Here is a 19578-nt window from a genome sequence, read left to right on the forward strand (position 1 = left end):
TATGTAATGTATTACACAGTTCTTACGGGTTGATTGAAACCCTTGAAATGATCAAATTTTTATATTGTGTTTTAAAGGTTTGATATGTGCTTGAATATTGGATGAAGTGCTTGTAAATGCTTGAACTTGTTGCCATGTTTCTTGGCAGTCTGCGCCAGATGAAGAAAAATAAAACAAGTCTACTTAAAAATGGCGCCAATATGCCACCTCTATAGTGTTTAGTGTTGGTGGGATCAATAATGATAATTATAATGATAAGGACAATTAATGAATCATTATCATCATGAACCAATTAATTGCAATGTAAAAATTATAAAATTGGCTTTGAAAGTCTTTGAGAAGTGCTTGATTTTGGCCGTGAAACGGGTGTAGAAACCCTGTTATTAATGACATAACTAAATAATTAACAATGTTTAAGCACACACTTTATTCATATTTTGAATTTATTTTCGTATGTGGCTATTTTAGTAGGTCGCTTACATGCAACCAGAGATGGGTAGAGTAGCCAAAAATGTTACTCAAGTAAAACTACTGTTACTTCAGAATAATATTTACTACTTCAAGTAGAAGTAAAAGTATTCATCCAAATACTTACTTGAGTCAAAATTAAAAAGTGCTTAAATTACTTCAGTACTGAGTAACTGTAGCAACGTCGTATTTATTGATTTTTTTAAAACAACCAATCAGATCATCAAACGATCAAAGTCCATCCAATCAACAAAAAAATACATTTAATTTAAAAGTGGATTGAAATAATCAACGTCATTCAAGTGCTTGTATAAACAATAGAATAAAAATAGTATAAATCAAATAAATAAACTAGGGACATGTAGCACATTTAAAGCCCCAATACTTATCTTAACCATCTCTGCAAGCAGAACAACAATCTAGCCCAGGGGTGTCAAACTCATTTTAACTCGGGGGCCACACGATAGAACAAACATTCTGTCAGGGGCCGGACTAGTGGAAAAAAGAGAAAGAAAAAGAGAGTGGGCGGGACAAAGAAAGAAAAAGAGAGGGGGAGATAGCGTGAGAAACAAAAGATAAAAAGTCATGAGAGAGGGGGAAAAGAAAGGGAGAGGAAGAAAGAAATCCAAAGAGAAATGGAAAGACAGAAGGAAAGAAAAGAAAGCGCGAAGGGTAGGAAGAGAGAAAGAGAAAAGAGAGAAAAGGAAAGAAGGAAGTTAGAGCAAAAGAAGTTAAAAAGACACAGAGAGAGAAAGAGACAAAGAGCAACAAAGGAAGAGAAAAAGAGAGACACAGAGAGTGAAAGAGACAGAGACTGAGTGGGAAAAGGGGTGGAAAAGAAAGAGAGAGAGAGAGAGAAATAAATACAAGTAGAGTGTCTTTGTGAGAGGCATCTGGCTTTGGCAACATCAAGTTGACATATTTCAACCTGCAGCTTGTTTTTCTCTTGCGCTTCTCTGAGTGTTGTCTCGCGGGCCGGATTTAATCCCTTAGCGGGTCTGATCCGGCCCGCGGGCCGCCTGTTTGACACCTGTGATCTAGCCCATGAACTCAACAAAGGAGACATTGCATATTGTAGCACCCATTTTTAAGGGGAACATGCTTTTGATGTGAGGCCAGAGGTGTTCATCCTCTTCTGTGTTTTCATAGTCGGTATTGCTAAGCGACATTTTCCATCTGTTTCATCCGTAAATAATTTTCCCGCCCAGCTAAAGTTGAACATGGTCACATGACGCGGCTGCTACGTTTGATTGGTTAAACACGGTAGAGCCGGGCGGAGGTTTAACACATTGTATTGTTGCTAGAGAGTAAGAAGTCGAAGGATGGGGGTTAAAAAAAATCATAAACTGTGTATGATTATTCAAACCAAGTAATCATTACTAAATGGACCAACAAAAGACTGTTATAATTATGCAAGACATAAAAATGAGTTGACATGATCGGTAGAAGAGGCATCCAGTTATTTTGGGGCTGGGTGGCCTTTGGCTTCAAACTGTCTTTCTTTTTTCTTTTTTGGGTGATTTGTTTATTTTAAGATTGGGATATTAAAATACATGTGAAAAATACAAAATAATAAAAAATATATGTTTTTTTAATGTATTTTTAACATGTTTTTGCTGGGTGGGTACTTCAATGTGGCTGTAAAGTGCTGTTTAAAACATAAGAAGTGCAATGTCACTAACCAGAATATCTCGGGTTTTAGTATATTTGTTATTGTCACATGCCAGTAGGTGCAGTAGATTCTCAGAAAACAAACGAGACCCAGCATTTATAATTGGCACGCTCCAAAGGCTGTGCAATTGGGTAAATAGTTCAAAGGGGTGTGTCCCTTCTCAAGGTGTCTTCGTTTTCCTCATGTTGAGGTTTTTGAGTTTTTCCTTGCCCTCATGTAGGTTTTAGATCAGGGGATGGTGTCATAATTGTTTGTAGTTTGCAATAGTCTGTGGTCTGTGCAGCCCTTTGAGACTTCTTATGATTAAGGGCGTCACAAATATACTTGACTTGACTTATCCTGAGGTTTTTGGGTTTGTCCTTGCCCTCATGTAGGTTTTAGATCAGGGGATGGTGTAATAATAGTCTGTAATAACAGTATGCGGTTTGCAATAATCTGCGCAGCCCTTTGAGACTCTCTGTGATTAAGGGCTATACAAATAAACATGACTTGACTTGACTTGTTAAAAAAATCGCAGTGTGGCAACCAATCTCATCAATTTTGGGGAAGAGATAAAACAAAATAGGTGTGAATCGGGTGGCACCTATAAGGATGATTAAGCCACAGGTTTAACAAGCATTTGAGAAAAATGGGTCGTTCAAGACACTGCTCTGAAGAACTGACTTTTCTGTTTCTGTTCTTATTACCCCGCTAAAAAAATCAAGTTCAAACTACAAATACCGTAAAATCCGGACTATAGAGCGCACCTGATTATAAGCCGCACCCACCACGTTTTAAGAGGATAACCGCTTTCGTAATTACACAAGCCGCACCTGTATATAAGCCGCATGCGGCCACATTAAAACATGTAACACAATCACAAATATAACCCAAACCCTACTTTGAGTCCCGCGATTTTAACCGAGGGGGGGGGATTTTGTAGAGGTTTATTGTTTTATATTCTTCATCAATTATCCATTATGCGTCAAATCATAATACACTACAAAGCCAAGAGGCCGAGACACTTGCACCCAGCCAAGAGGCTGAGTCAAGGTCCAAGCCACAGGGCCAGGCAGCGATCAGTGCACACAGTTTAAAAACCACAGCCGGCAAAATGAAAGGAAAATGATACCGGTATTTAAGATTTGATGCAGACCTGCAAGTAATCCAAGGAAAAAAAGTGTATATTTCCAAAGGTAAGGGTGATAAAAATATATATCCACCTTTGTCTGCCGTGTCCACAAACACTCACCTTTACCGGTCCCCACTTCCCGTCATCCCCCGCGTCTGATACGCCCCTTCTTTTTAATTGGTCAGTGCAAGACTTATCAGAATAAGTGTCCAAAATAAATACAAATAAAAACATTACAAAAATATACAGTTGCAAATACATATTATACTTGGTTACACATATTTACAAAGAAAGACGTTACACCGAGAGAGTTTTCAAAGCTTTAATAATAATATTATAACTTTCATCCCAAACCATTGAACGGGGAACTGCGAAGGGTTGAACGTTTGGGAAAAAAGTAGCGGCTTATAGTCCGGAATTTACGGTAATGACAGTTGACTTTCAAATAAACACTCCTAGTTCAGATCGACTTTTGTCGATCTGATCTAGCCTGGGTGCAATTTGCCTGGTTCAGGCTAAGCATCCCCTTTTCTTATCTTAGGGGCTCCAAACACAGCAGAGCTGAAGATCTGCCGGGTCAACCGCAACTCGGGCAGTTGCAAAGGCGGCGATGAAATCTTCCTACTCTGTGACAAAGTACAAAAAGGTAAAACGCGCCGGACGTCGCTTTGCAAGGCGGCCTCCCTGTGAAAACCCTCCCCTGACTTCTTTAACAGAAGACATCGAGGTGCGCTTCTTCCAGGACTCATGGGAGGGTAAAGGCACGTTTTCCCAAGCCGACGTCCACAGGCAGGTGGCCATCGTCTTCCGTACGCCGCCGTATCGCGACACCAACCTCAGCGAGCCCGTCCGTGTCAAAGTGCAGCTCCGCCGGCCTTCCGACCGTGAGGTCAGCGAACCCATGGACTTCCAGTACCTGCCCGCCGACCGAGGTACCATTTTAAACCCGCCGTCACGTTCGTTTGAGACGTAACCGTTATCTGATTGAGGTTTTTATACTGTCCAACTCGCAGACGAATATCGCTGGAATGAAAAGCGCAAGCGCACGAGTGATATGTTCAATAGTCTCAAGCTGGGATCTCTGCTGTCCGCAAGTAAGACCTGAAATTTACTACATTTGTAGTTGAGTACTGTTTCCTGCAACCATTTTGTGACACAGCAAAACAGACTGGTCAAAACTTTATGGACTTTTCGAAAGAAAAGCTTACTCCTTTGAATAAAGCCACCGGTTCTGAAACCGATGAGGATCTTACCAAGACGTGGATCTTTCACCTCGATATGGAGTTTCTAGCTATGTACCGGGAGAGTTAACTGTGGTCTTTGTGTTTGCTGTATACTTTCCACCGCTAACAGTTTCACCAGATGCTAACGTTAGCATAGCGCTATATCTCCTGCCCGCTGCTAAACATCAGCTTGCACTACCCCAACGGAGCTTTATCGTCGACGGCGACTTTAATCGGGCATGTTTATTGACTGTACTCCCAAATCCTTTCAATTGTGGACTCCCAAATCTACTAATTGTGGACTGAGCAATTCGGAAAACGCTGGACTGAGCAATTCGGAAAAACGCTGGACTGTGTAATGTAAGATCAAACATTCGGGAACTCTGTTTGACCCTCACAAACCACCCCCCCCCCCCCCCCCCCCCCCCCCCCCCCCGCCGAGGACAACAAAGTCAGTTAGTACTTTGTTCCTTGTTTCTTTGTTTCCTTAACCTCACTGTAAATGTGGGACTGGAGTCGTCCAATTTCGTTGTCACAGCATATCCCATGTTGTAACAATGACAATAAAGGCATATTCTATTCTATTCTATTCTATAACAGTTGTACCACGGACTGGTTTAATGTCTGACTATATTCTCTTGCCCCAGCCCAATATAAATTAAATCATAATAATAATAATACTAATAAGCCCACATCCACTGAGCAATCGCCAGACAACTATAGATCTAGATGACATAGAGATAAGTTTTTCTGTTTTTGATATTTGACACCTGCAAAGAAGATTTCAGAGGAAGCCAGCTCCTTATTTTGACTAATATTGCGCACTTTCATTAGTTTTTTGTCCATCGTTTTGCCTCACACTTGATCGAGTTTTTAAATAAGGAAACAAGCGCAATTAGTTGCAGAAACTGACTACTGATAGGCTAATTGGTCATTGCGAGTTCAACTGTTAAATATTCATGAAATGATTTGAGAGGCTTGATTGAACAGCTGCAGGGGCTATCTGATAAATGAGGCACCGCAGATCAGCGTGGAAAACTAGTCGGAATGAGCACGTCGGCTGCAAAACCTCAAAACAGTTTCCAATGACCTGCAAAAGTAACTTAAAGGCATTCCCATATTCTAAAACATGCTAAATGTTAGGATATAGTACTTGTATTTTGCACAAAATCTATATATGTTTAAGCTATAAATTACAGTTATGGCAGCACGTCGGCACAGTGGTTAGCGCGTGTGCGGCACAGTTCTGAGGTCATGAGATCGAATCTTCCTGTGTGGAGTTTGCATGTTCTCCCCGTGCTTGTCTGGGTTTCCTCCGGGCACTCCGGTTTCCTCCCACATTCCAAAAACATGCATGTCAGGTTAATTGGCTGGTCCAAATTGTCCCTAGGTGTGAATGAGCAAGTGAGTCTGTCTCTGTGTGCCCTGCGACTAGCTGGCACCCAGTTCAGGGTGTCCCCCGCCCACTGCCCGAAGATAGCTGGGATGGGCTCCAGCACCCCCGCGACCCTACTGAGGACAAGCGGTGCAGATAATAAATAAATTAATGAATTACAGTTAATTTTAGATTATGCATTTTGAAGACAACCTGTTTTGTTTTTGTTTTTGACTTCCTGAGCTGTGATGTCATGTGAAGAATACCGGCATCCAAGCAAGCCAGTCACTATATTGGTTTACGTGTTAATGACCGTATTGTTACGCCTATAAGGTGCACCGTGTGAAGGGGCACAGTCTCCGTAGTTGGTTCTTTTTCAGAATTTAACGCTACTGGAGGCACACCCGCCCGATAAGGCTTGCATGAAATGTTTCCCCTTGCGCATACAAGCTGCAAAAGCTCTGTGCGTTAACTGTTCTATTACATCCCCCCCAAAAATTGGATATCAAGATGTTTTAGTAACCATGCACCACGATGGGGGGCATTTTCATGCAGGTGGGTGGTTGATTCAGACAAGCATACAAGTGTGCATATTTAAAAATACAGTGATGGCAAAACTAAGTTTAGTTGTTGTGTATTTATTTATTACAAAGTAAAACACACGGATTAAAACTTGTCGGAGTTCATTTTTCAGCTTCCTCCAAGTTGAGAACCTTCGATTCATTAATCTTCAATTCTCTCGCAGCAGCTTTTCGGTTTCCATGTCATTCTGCGTAGCACCAAAATAAACACACTATGGCGGACGAATAAACGGAAAGCATTTAATGGAGGAAAAGTAATGGTTTTGATTGAATTCTTATTCGGGGAGACAACTTTGGTTAGCCTCCGGTAGCACAATAACGTTCAAATTGCTAAATACGGTACGGGGTTAAAATCCATGACCAATTTCGGCAACAATTCCATTGTGTGTGACGTCATGCGTCCTCGTTTGTGCAAGCGGGATATGATGGCAGTCAAACAAGAGACGCACAAAAGTCACTGGAGATGCATAGATTTCGCATTTAGTAGGAAATGTGAACAATATCACAAAAATATCGGATTTCACCTAAAAATGTTGCAAGTCTTGACTTGGCCAAGGCTCAAATCTGTGAGCTCCCATTCTCGGGAGCGGGTGCCCAACCCTAAGGCCACAGAGCTGGTCTCTGTCCAGCGTTCTAGATGAGAGACAGGGCAATTCCGAGACTTATGTCTGCTTTATGGGCCTGAAAATACGGTAGTCAAAACGTCAAAAATTGTTTTAAGCAAAGTATTGGGAGTTTTTGGGTTGAATTCCTAGGTGTTGTGTCACGAGTAGCCAAAAAACAGCAAAAATAACACACACAGAGCTAACGAGGGCTAACCAGGACCGAACTTCGAAAGGCGGCCGAAAGGCGGCCGAAAGGCTGATCAAACAAAAAACATGCAGTGAGCAGCCAGACTAACTGAGAACCAACAATGACAAGTGGTACTGCGACAAACGGGAGCCTGGCAATCAATAAACCAATAAACACGGCTGTCTGGTCGGCAAAAAACAGTGTGTGCAGCGAACAGGCGCTAACCAGGAGCAAACGAAACCGGAAGCCTTCAGCAGCCCCGATGCTAACTGAGAGCTGGTCGGATAATAATATACTATACAGCGGCACATGCTGCAAAAAACACAAACCAAAAGCCAAAATTGCTTACCTAAATGAGGCAAGGGCAAAAAAGTAATGCACGCTAGTAAACTTATTCAATACAGCTTTTGGAGATTGAAGCACACAACTCTGACAAAACAGTCAACAGGACCCCAGAGACAAAATAAGCAAAGTTCCATTTTATCAAAACAGTTGAATACAATCGATGTTTGTCCCCTGGTGCGTGGAAAATGTTTGTCCCCACTCCCCTGGTGCGTGGGGAGCAACATTCCACGTCCTGTGCTTAACTGCAAAAAATAATGAATAAATTGTTAGTGTAACAACGACAAACTTACTGATAAAATAAAGAGATGGCGTGTTAGAATGAGGCTGTGCGAACCACTCCTCTTGAATCCATTCGGTAATCTCATTTGGGCGGAAGTGATTCACGCTGTAAAGCACACCGGTGAACTGATACCTCACAAAGGTTCCTACCTCCATGACAAAACACTGCAGCAATACTGTAATTTCTCTGCGGTTTTCAACTACTTAGTTGAATAAACAAAACAATAAAAATTGTGTTCAATACTTTTCCAAATAAAGTGTTGCCCTTTTCGAAATAAAATATAGTTCTCCACTCATTCATTTATGAGGGTACACGTAAGCTCTGATTTATAAAAAATAATAACCCTGCCTGTTGGGATTTCAGAGTCCATCCCACCACCCGATCGCCGACACTTTGCCCCTGCCAGGAGGACAGCTCCCGTCAAACCTCACTCCATGATGACGCCATCTTGTAAGTTGTTTTCTTCGTTTGCACAAGATATCTAGCTCACATTAACGATTTCATGTCTTAGTATTTTCTTTTTCCTCAAAACGTTGACATTCACAACTCAACTTCAAATGTAATATGTTTCCATTTTGTGTCAAAAGATGCTTAGAGGTAGATCTGAGTAATACCTCTCTTAATGATTTATTAGATAATTTAAAAATGTTTTCATCACTGACAATTTCAGTGCATATTTGCACCTACACGGCCGCTCCCCACTTTGAGGAGAGGTGATTTGTGATGACAAAGTAAAGCCTGAAATTGAATTAAACAAGACTATAAACACATTTACATCTTTTATATTTCTGCGTCTGCAGAGGTTGACCAGCAGTTTTTTATCATTGACGGATTTTTTTACAGAGTTGATGGGAACATTTTTAAGGCCGGCCGTCATTTCGACGGGCTTAAAATCGGACCATCAAGCACAGCAGCTGTATAGCCTTAAGAATTTAGTGCAGCTCTTTAGGGGAGAGAGAGAGAGACGGAGAGACAAAAAAGAACAATGATGGGTGGATAATAGACCAAGACATTGCAAGAGTATAGTACGGTAGAGGTTGTGATGAGGCGTTTTGTGTTATTTTGCCGACCAGGGATTCATGGGGCCAAAAAAACTCACAACTTTGCAACGTCACAGTGAGTTGTGACAAGATACGGATTTAATCAGTGTTCCTTGCAGATCGAATCAAGTCAAGTTTATTTGTGACACCCTGAATCACAAGGAGTCTCAAAGGGCTGCACAGACCACAGATTATTGCAAACCGCAGACTAGTATTACACCATGCCCTGATCTAAAACTTACATGTGGGCAAGGAAAAACTCAAAAACCTCAACATGAGGAAAATGAAGAAACCTTGAGAAGGGACCGCACATGAGGTCATCCCCCTTCCAGGATGACCAGGCTTCAATGGATGTAGCGTTAACAAACCATTCACAGATATTGTCAACAGGAAATAAAGCTTATTCTTAAGCTGTAATTGTGTTTTTAGCCTAGATTTAAACAGTTCCACTGAGGTTGCAGATCGAATCTCAGGGGGAAGAGCATTCTACAGATCATGGCCCAAGCTACTAGCTCTGACACTGACAGGGCATTACAGACTCATCTTCAGATTTTCATAGAAGTTTCTACAATTTTTTTGTATAAAAATGTCATGACCGGCAGTTTTTTAGTATTAAATTATCTCAGCATTTTAGCAGCGATAAGAGAAGCCCAGGCCGACCCGAAAAGAATGATTGACAACTTAGGCCCGACCCAGGCTAAATCTGGGGTCGGACTTGGGCTTGTGTTTAAGATCTTACCTCTAAAACTGTGCTTCCTCTTTATACGAGCACCTCGAAACATGAACGTTTCGGTATTTTTGTTTTTTTGTTATTTTTAAAACAAAAATCTAACTCGTTTCACGAAGGAAAATCCAGTTCATGAGCAGTCCCAGGGGCAACCACTAGAGACCGCTCAGAACCGCCCACCGCTCATGACTGCTCACCACCAACATCATCTCGTCCAGTTTACGCATCCAAACTACTACAGGCAAAATCATCGAATTTGAGCTGTAAAAAATGTTATGTGTACGTTCATTTAAAGTTACAGTAACTTTAATTTCAAGTGCACTGTAAGTGCTTACATATCATCAACCTCACAATTGAAAATCTTCCTTATAAAGCGATGAAAAATATTTTAAACACAACGCGGCACCTATTTACTTACACCCAGACAGACGATGTTGAATACCGCGACGACATTTTCAATCTAAGATGAAGTTGTCGTCTTCCACCAGTAGCTCAGGAGGTAGAGCGCTCGTCTTGGGATCAAGGGATCCCAGTTCGAATCCCGGCTCGTCCGTGTTACATGTCGAAGTGTCCTTGGGTAAGACACTGAACCCCTTATACCCCCAATAAGCAGGTTAGCGCCTTACATGGCTGCAAGGCCGCTATTGGGAAATGTGGAGCACATTGTAAAGCGCTTTGGGAAGTCATTGACTTGAAAAGCGCTATATAAATGCAGATCATTTCATTTCATTTCATTCCACCAGTGACTGAGACGATCTGAATAAGAGCCAAAATGGGCAAGACCAGATCGGTCTTCAAAAAAACAACAAAAAATGCACGTACAAAAATTGTGTGAAATGATCAAAACACTGCCTGGTAATATCTTGTTTATTTTATGACTGTATTTTTTATGTTTAATTACTATTTGAATGTGTTTTCAGTGATCAGGAATATGTGTTTTATAACTAGAGGTCGGGAACGGGCCAGTTCGATTATAATTATTTTAAATCGGTTACACGAACAATTTGAGATACGAGCATGATTTTGGAACGACTTGAGCTCATATGAAGAGGTACTGCTGTACTTGGCTACCAGAGCACCAGAAATCCATTCTGCTTCATCATCAGCGCAGTTTAGGTCGCCGTAGCGTTTTGTTAATGGGTGGGTTTGTGTTGCAGTTCCAGCGGTGGCCAGCGGAGCCAGAGTGCAGCCCACCTTTACTCACATGCAGCCCTGCCAAATGTTCTCCAACCAGAGCAAGGTCGAAGCAAGCCCCGTTCCCTTCTCTTCTTCGCCCTCCCCTTTTCCCAGCTCCTCCTCCGCCCCCTCACCCTCCCGGTCGGGCGCCGCCACAAGCCAAACGTGGAAGATCATGGAGGGTTTGAACCTGGGTCTGCAACCACAAGCCGTCCGCGTCTCCAGCTGCGCTGTAAACCACCCCGCCGTTTCCAGTCAGGACTATCCCACCGTCAACCTGTCGGACTTCCAAGAATTCTTCCCCGGCATCAGCTCAGTTATTACTCAGGAGCAGCCTGTTTCGCAGGGGAGCGCCGCCGCTGCCCCCGTTGACTCGCAGTCCGCCGGGTTTTTCCCCAATCTGAGCTCCCAGTTCCCGGCGGACGCCTCGACAACCGACGAGGGCATACCGCAGTTCCCTAGTTTTTCGGAAGCCCAAGCCTCGGGAACCCTGGACAGTCTGGACATGGACGACTTTGTGGACCTCCTGAATCCTCCGGACGAAAGGGGAAACTGCCCGTCGGTGTGCCCCCCTGCCGTGGCGCAGAACGCTTCGGACCCGGCCGGCAACCCGGGAAGCACCTGGATGAATTATCCCAACAGCATCGTCAATTTGCTGCGAAACGAGAGCATGATGGACGTTTTAGCCAACAATGGCAACAATCAGCAGCGGCCTGCCGTGCTGGACGAGTATGACGAGTTGACTTCGGTGGATGAGGATCATCTCATGTCCATTTTGAACAGCGGGAGCCAAGCTGGTTTTGTCTCAGGACACCCTACCTAAAAGGCAGCCGGTTGCCTTCTTCCTCTTCGTCCAGAAATCCCTTTCAGCGATAATTCCGTATCGTTTCTGTCATGTTAAAAAAGAGAAATACCATATTTATTCGTGTATAACGTGCATATTTGACCTAAAGAAGAACTCAAAAGTTTGGTTGTGCGATATTCACGAGTTCTTACTTAATACCGTAGTTGCGCGATGATAGATCAGTCGAAAATGTCGCTCACCACAATCGCAAAACCTCGAACGCAACCACAAATCTCGACCCAGAAACACCTCGGCTCTTATTTTAGTAACGATAACTCATTGTGTGGATGTTTTAAATGACTGCAATGGCGAGGCGCCTCTTCATTTCAGGGTTCGTACGCTTGCTTAAAATCCTTGATCATTTTCAAGCATTTTTAAGTGCTTGAATTTTGGGTGGAGTGTGTGTAAATGCTTGAAATTAATGCAATGTTTCTCAACAAGCCAGCTGAAAAATGACACTGCCTTCCGGTGGCTTAGCTTTGCCATTGCATCTTTTTTTACCTCGTGATTAACTGCAGTTGGCATTAGTTTGTACGGCATTGTCCTATGAAACGTCATCGCCACACCTAAAAGGACAGTACCTTCACAGTAATGTATAATACTGCAAGGGTTACATATTGATAATGGACATTTATTAAGAGCCATGCAAAAAAAATAAGGTTGTATTTCCCAGTGGTGAATTGCAATGAGCAGAACTTCCTGCAACTGAAAACTTCGTAATTCAGTCATTTTTACCCAACATATATTTGGTGAGAGATTTGTCTCAAAAACAAATATATTCACCATTTACTCAAGATCTAAAAATCACATGTCTTGATTGCAGATATATCTGTGGCTCAGCAAAATACATGATTCACACCAAATTCTTTCGTTTTAATGGTACTGGAAAATTAGATTTGGAAGTCGTTCAAAAGTGCTTGTATACAGCCATGAAAAAGATCTAAAAACCTTGAAAAAAAAAGTTTGGGTGCGCGTTACACACAAGGTTTTACTTATTACTGCATTTGCACAATAATTGATCCGTCAAAAAATCAATAAATGCAACCTCATCTCTCGACCCTCAAGACACCAATGCTCTATTTTTTGTAACAACACACAAATCATTACGTGGACGTTTTATAATGAGTACGGTAATTCTCGGCGGCTCGTGCGCAGTCTTCATTTCTTTGCCCACAATGAAACATTACTTAAGCATTGCTGTTTTGCGTAATTACCAATATCTAGAGTTTAAAAGTTTTAATTTAGTCTTCTTCATATTTTTAATGATGTAATGGTACCTGTTAGACTGCAACTCAGGCTGCAAAGAGGAAACGTTGTGCATGTGACGCTTCTTTCAAGCTCAAAGTTGCCAATCGTGCTGAAATTCACAGATGCTAGCCAAAAATTCACCAAACCAGAGACCAATGTTAGAGATAAGAGAAAGGTGTCCTGAAATAAAGAAATGAAACCAAAAAAAAAGCATGACGAGGTAAACAACTCTTTGGTGTATCTGATGATCAATCAGACTTTGAAGGACAATAAATAAATATTGTAAATATTATTTTGGTATTGTGTTCATAATTTACAACATCAATAAAAGATTTTTATCATGGTCGCACATATTTAACAATGTCTGTCACTTACATTTATTTGGAGCTGAGAAAGTTTGAAGAAAATATAAATTTTTATAGTATTTACACGATCCCGGCAACAATCACATCTGATTAACTAGGTTTTTGTGCTTTGTTGAATCAAATTGCCCCATTTGTGACATTTAAATGTGTTTCTTTCCCAAACCTTGAACCAAAAGCATAAAGTTTATATTACAAAAGAAAATGTCCGCTCGAAATGATTCGTGTCCATTTATTTGAAATGTTAGAAACGAAAACAATCATCTATATAGTTTGAAAGGTTATGAATTATTATGCTTTCTTAAAAATAATTTCGGTTTGGCCGCTAGCGTAATCAAGCTTGGCTGCTGACTTGGCAAGGCTCTTTGGCTTCCCGTTGAGCTGAAGGCCTTGGTCCAGCTCCTCCTGTCAGGACATGCCCTCCTACCTTGTGGCTGGCCAAATTCAAACTGACCCTGCGAGGTGGGATGCGTACCAGCTCTGGGTTCCGGTCCCCTGGGAGGGGAGGATCCCCTGTGGTGGAGGTGTTACGGCAACCTTTTAGGCTCAAACGCCCGTCTCCCTAACCTCACATTCCAGTGGTATCAGTCAGATAACATATCTATTAGATTGACTAAAACACAGGATTCACCTCGCATGTTTTGACATTGTTTGATCATTTCCTGACATTGAAAAACGGAATACTTTACATGTCCCTAAAAGGCTTATGTTTTACAAAACCCAATTAAGTTCAAAGAGCCTTTATTTTCATTATTTTTTCTGCTGCACCTATCTGCTTTCATCTTACTTGTCTGCCTAATTTGCTAATAGATTGAAGCTGTTTTCAAGGAATATAATATAAAGAGGAACTCCCAGACGAAACATGCTGAATACAAAAATCTAACTGGAAAAGAATCCTCTGTGAAAAGGTAAAGCAACTGAAATAACACTGCTCCGGGACTCGCAACACATTAGGTAGCAGGAAAGGTGCGAGGGGGGAAGTTGGACAGTGACTTTATGGCTTGTAATGGTAAAAATAAGAAAAGGTCTGCTTCTAGTAGAGCCGAAACGCCAACCCGAAAATAAAGTTTATTAGGGAGTGCCAAAGATTTGCACGTACTCACGAATGATCTGAGGCTTCAGGACTTTTAGCCAGTAGATGGCGGCAGACAGTAACTCCTTTTTAAATTCCAGACAGCACCTTTGAAAAAGAGTGAAGCTGTTCTCCACTTGTGTGACCTAAATCATCGAGTCAAGTCATGTTTATTTGTGACGCCTTTAATCACAAGAACTCTCAAAGGGCTGTACAGATTATAGACTACTTTTAACAATACAAAAACGAGAGCAATAAGAAGATAAAATCATTACCTACAAAGGATGTAAATATCCACCAAGCCCCCAAATGTAAGCCAAAACAAAAATGATTAATCTTTGTAGTATTCATGGACAAAATATAATTACCATCACATGCATCAGATGTTTGTTAGGCCAGCAGAGAAGATCTTGCAGGCCTTGGCGCTCGCCACTGAACAATATTTATATTGTACTGGTAAAAAGAGGAGTTGCCAACCTGGGAGCTACTTTTTTGTTACTTATTAGACCAGAACTCAATTTAGTGGGTGATGCTGACGCTACAATGGGTGAGGTTGGGCCAAATTGGCTTTTCCACAAAAACAGCGCTGATAAAAACATTCTGCTTTTCTTAAAGGGACAGTGTTTTATATTTGTCCAATAGATGTCAGCATAATGTGTAGTGCAATCAATATTGAAGACTACGAACGACTGAGACTGAAAGCGGGCAAAATGCAGCCTTTTTCTTCACATTTTTGACCCAGCATTTCTCAAACAAAAAACAAAGAGAAGGGTTTAAAAAAAAAGGAATAAAAAAATAGCGAAAAATAAATTAGAAAAATAGGAAAAAAGGAAGACAAGCAAGAAGACAAAGAAAAATAGGGGAAAATAAAGACAAAAGGCAGTGTTTGAAATAATGTCTGCCCGGACGCCCGGGGCGTGCATCTTTTATTTCGGGCGTTACACGACGTCTCTGCCCGGTTGGCCGAAACATTTTCAAGAAAGAAAAAATTTTTTTTTTGTCTTTTTTTAGAGGTATTTTAATTGCCAAGGATCCTATTGTGAAAACAAAACCACATCAAGATCAACAACTGTGCAAAAAAATGGAGGTTACCCACCCAGGCAAGTGCATTTAAAAAAGTAAAATAATATTAAAAAAAAGCTATTTGGGGTAGTTGGGAAGCCTGTTGTAAAAAAAAAAAAACAGTACATGTCCAAATGAAATCCCATCCCATGAAATGGAATAGAATTTACTTTTATTGTCATTCTTTGTAACCATGCACACAGAACAAAATGTCGATACACCTGACCCGTACAGTTGAACTGTAGCGAGCCGATGCAGCCGCAGCCAAACAGGGCGCCGCCATTTTAGACCTGTTGTGTTGGGAGTCATTCGGTGACCAAACCCCCCAATTCCAACCCTTAATGCCGAGCGCCAAGCAGGGAGGCAATGAGTACCAATGTTGTAAGTCTTAGATATGACTCTGCCGAGGCTTGAACCACCCAGTCTCGGAACGGGCGCCCTACCATCTAGGCTACAGAGCTGGTAAAAGCAAAAACAAAATAAGGATGAGTTCTTCCAGAAAACTGGTCTACAAGTCAACATCATGCCATCATCTCACAAATTGTCCAACAACAGGAAGAACTGGATCCATCCCCGCCCCCCTGATCACAAGTTCTATGTAACATCTAGGTTGGTGACTTTGTTGATGATGCAGGAGCGTCTCGGGACACACTCCAAGTTGTATTTACTCTCGTAGATGGTGGGACAAAGCTTCCAGCGGTTGTTCCGATAGATTCCCAGATGCGTGTACACGTCGGGCTTGTAGGACAGAGGACATTTGACCCCCGAGGCTCGGATGTGAGCGTCCACCTCCACCACTTGGCTCTCATCAGTGAAGTTGTCGTTGTAGACGCAGATGACGTGCCTGCCTCCTTTGATGGGATCGTACGGGCTAACTTTGATGATTGAAAACTTGCCGTCCACGGTGGCTTTGGCCAAGCGCTCCCACGCGTGGTCCACTTTGAAGCCGCTGTCCAGGTGCATGAGCCACTTGCCCGAAAGGACGCGGTGGTTCAACGCCAGCTCCTTCACGTTCTGGAAGTTGACGGTTCGCCCGCTAGCCACCAGTTTCTCCCAGCTCTCCTGGAGGCCGATCACTTCCCCTGTGCTGGGGCAGTAGTCCGGACCCAGTACGGCGATCCAGCCTACGCGACTCGCGCCGAGATCCTCGTCGCCGTATCTGCTCACTTGCGACGGCCTGTTGCTCTCCAGCCAGTCGTCGAACTCCGACCTGGGGGTTTTTCTGGAGTCAAACGTGATCCAGGGGTCCATGTCTGCTGCCATGGACTCAGCGGCGTAGGTGTCAGCGGCGAACAAGGGCTCCGGGTCGCCTTCTGACGGGGACACCGCCTCCATGATTCTCCCGTTTAATCTGTTGAACCAAAAACTGAATGAAAAACGATACAAGCTGTCCCATAATGGTTTAACACAGTAATTCCCAAAAAGTGGGTTGCAGGGCTCCTTCAAAAGGGGCGCGTGTGACCTCAGGGAACATGTTTTGTCGTTTTGTTTTTTTTTAGAACAAAGTGCAGTTGCACCTTCACTATGCTAGGGGCAAGTGGCGCTCTCGTTAAGTCATGTGTATTTGTATATCCTTTAATCACAAGAAGTCTCAAAGGGCTGCACAGACCACAGACTAGTACAGACTATTATTACACCATCCCCTGATCTAAAACCTACATGAGGGCAAGGAAAACCTCAAAAACCCCAGGATGAGTTGTCATGTTTATTTGTGACACCCTTAATCACAAGGAGTCTCAAAGGACTGCACAGACCACAGACTATATTGCAAACTACAGACTATTATGACACCATCCCCTCATCTAAAACCTACTTGAGAGCAAGGACAAAAATCCAAAACCTCAGCATGAGGAAAATGAAGAAACATTGAGAAGGGAGCACACCGAGGTAATCCCCCTTCCAATATGACCAGGCTGCAACGGATGTTGCAATAACAAACAATAAAAATAAAATGTAAAATAATTCGAAAAGTAAACATGAAAAAAAACTAAAAGAAGGCTAGATAGCTAGCTAAAAGAGTAAAAAGCCAACTAAATAGTCACATAGAAAGCTTTTTAAAAGCTATCTAAAAAGGAGGCCAACTTACCTTGATAACTAGATATCATGCAAAAAGTACTTATCTTCCAGAGGAAATTCCTGCTTTCTGCTTTTGTAATGTGAGATCTGAATTCTGAGTGTCTGTAATGCTGCATGTACAACGTTTTCACTATAAGAGAGGAGCTGAAACACTCTTGCATATCTTATGGATTGAGCGCACTTTCCTCCTGGTGGGAGGGCGCTTCCCTAATCAATCCGTCCAAAGTGCATTCCGTTTTACTTTTATTACGTTTTATCTTCATTTTGAAACTTAGTAATACAAGTCGTCAAATGCATTGCTTCTCTTCCGCTTTTTATAAAGCTCTATATAAAATAACAGCACTTTTTATTCTCATTCACTTTATCAATCCAATCAATTGGAATTTAGTTTGTAGTATTTCCTGTAAAATAAGACATATTTTTTCCCTCTTCGGGGCACGATAGAAAATATTCTAGAAATCCTGGTTTAACCCCATTTTAAATGCCCATGTCTTAGAAACTACTCATTTAAATGAAACTAAATACACTTGTATGCAAGAACATTAGACATGGCACACCAAGGTAAATATGTAATAAAGATTTTTTTAAATTGATAAAACACTGGCAGCAAACAATATTTAAAACAAAGTGCTTGGAGACTGGCCTAATATAAAATAATAGTGTAATGAGAAATCTAAAGAAAGAAATGCCAAACGTTACACATCCGCAGGTTCGAGAGTGTTCTCCATTCGGTCCCTGGTGCTGTGGAATGCTCTTCCCTCTGAGATTCGATCTGCAACCTCAGTGGAAATGTTTAAATCTATGCGTAAGACACACTTCTATTCTATAGCATATGAATAACCAATATTCTATGTTGACAATATCTGTGTATTATATGTTATTGCAACATCCGTTGCCTCCTGGTCATCCTGGAAGGAGGATCACCTCGTGGGTGGTCCTTTCTCAAGGTTTCTTCATTTTGCTCACGTTGAGGTTTTTGAGTGTTTCCTTACCCTCATGTAAGTTTTAGATGAGGGGATGGTGTCATAATAGTCTGTGGTTTGCAATCGTCTGTGGTCTGTGCAGCCCTTTGAGACTCTATGTGATTAAGAGTGTCACAAATAAACATGACTCATAAGTTACAAATTGAAACGTTTCAACACAAGCTGTGAAAAATTGAGGTCATTCCAGCAAATACTCTCATAATGATTAACCTAAGATATTGAGTCACATTTTGGAATACCTTCACATACTTTATAGGTTGACATCCACACTTGCATATTCATTTAACATTTGAGAGTTGATTTTACCATTTTGGGTTAACATTCAATAAATACTAAAACAGCACATTTGTTTTTGGTCATCTGGACACCTGGTGCAAGAAGATCCGTTATTTGTTGCAATCTAAATTAACCTAAAATGACATTTTGACGTGCATTACTTTTAAAAGGGGGCCAGAAAACTTCTTGTGTAGTTTTCCTAACATTTAAACTCGCAAAATAACTTCTCATCAGTTTGCTATATGTTACGTTTTATTTCACGTGAAGGACTTTGCTAGCTACGTTAGCCACGTTAGCTTTTCTTCTAAACCCCACAGGTTTTCTACCGGACCACTGACGAATTCCATTTTCTTTCCGGATCCAAAAAACATCTTTTAATAGTCAAAATCAAAAAATATAAAGCGTTAAGTGATACCTTTTGTCAATCGAAGTGAATTAGAAGTCAAACCGATGCCAATATGAATACGAGTTGCCCAGAAAACTACAACTTCCAGAACGCTAGTGGGCGCTGTGGGTAAGTATAATGCGTGTGAATTATACCAGACTTACGTTTTGAAATAGATTTTTTCGATTTTTGGGTTAAAAGTGAGCATTTAAGTCAGTGAAATTGTCCAGTAAAAAAAAGACGCTCTGCAGACGTTTTGCCAGTGGAAAAGTACTTGTCTTGAAAGGCTAACATGAAACGTATGTCATAAATATTTGATAATATTATCATAAACATTAAATAATATATCCAGGGGCGGTTCTACACTAAATTACTCGCTGGGCAAGAAACCCTCCAAACGCCCAAACACCCTTCCCAAGCCCAAAAAAAGCCAAGACACATATTTAGCATGAATAAAAGACAAAGATATATTTGTCAATT

General features: G+C 41.6%; 2 protein-coding genes across 3 annotated transcripts in view; one reads left to right on the plus strand and one right to left on the minus strand.

Moving 5' to 3' along the window:
- Window positions 1-13231, plus strand: part of rela (RELA proto-oncogene, NF-kB subunit a) — a 30956-nt gene extending 17725 nt beyond the window's left edge. Inside the window, exons 7-11 of the mRNA XM_088347754.1 lie at window positions 3793-3897; window positions 3968-4183; window positions 4265-4345; window positions 8211-8297; window positions 10772-13231. Coding sequence (XP_088203880.1) covers window positions 3793-3897; window positions 3968-4183; window positions 4265-4345; window positions 8211-8297; window positions 10772-11613 — 1331 coding nt within the window. The 3' untranslated portion in view covers window positions 11614-13231. The remainder of the gene's footprint in view (window positions 1-3792; window positions 3898-3967; window positions 4184-4264; window positions 4346-8210; window positions 8298-10771) is intronic.
- Window positions 13232-14535: 1304 nt separating this feature from the next.
- Window positions 14536-19208, minus strand: c11h11orf68 (chromosome 11 C11orf68 homolog). Of its 2 annotated transcripts, none has more exons than XM_088348425.1 (2): window positions 19129-19208; window positions 14536-16729 (listed from the first exon to the last, which is right to left on the minus strand). In XM_088348425.1, exon 2 carries the CDS (start codon window positions 16711-16713, stop codon window positions 15973-15975), a length of 741 nt encoding a protein of 246 aa, XP_088204551.1. In that variant the 5' UTR covers window positions 16714-16729; window positions 19129-19208; the 3' UTR covers window positions 14536-15972. The 2 variants fall into 2 exon arrangements, with proteins under 2 accessions (XP_088204551.1, XP_088204552.1); XM_088348426.1 differs by lacking the exon at window positions 19129-19208 and adding an exon at window positions 17465-17621.
- Window positions 19209-19578: the final 370 nt, after the last annotated feature.

This window comes from Urocampus carinirostris, chromosome 11 (assembly GCF_059441175.1).
Source record: "Urocampus carinirostris isolate Australia breed hairy pipefish chromosome 11, RoL_Ucar_1.0, whole genome shotgun sequence".
Lineage (NCBI taxonomy): Eukaryota > Metazoa > Chordata > Actinopteri > Syngnathiformes > Syngnathidae > Urocampus > Urocampus carinirostris.

Bases quoted from the DNA above. Each gene is read 5' to 3' on its own strand.
- c11h11orf68 (XM_088348425.1), bottom strand. From the start codon at position 16,713: ATGGAGGCGGTGTCCCCGTCAGAAGGCGACCCGGAGCCCTTGTTCGCC.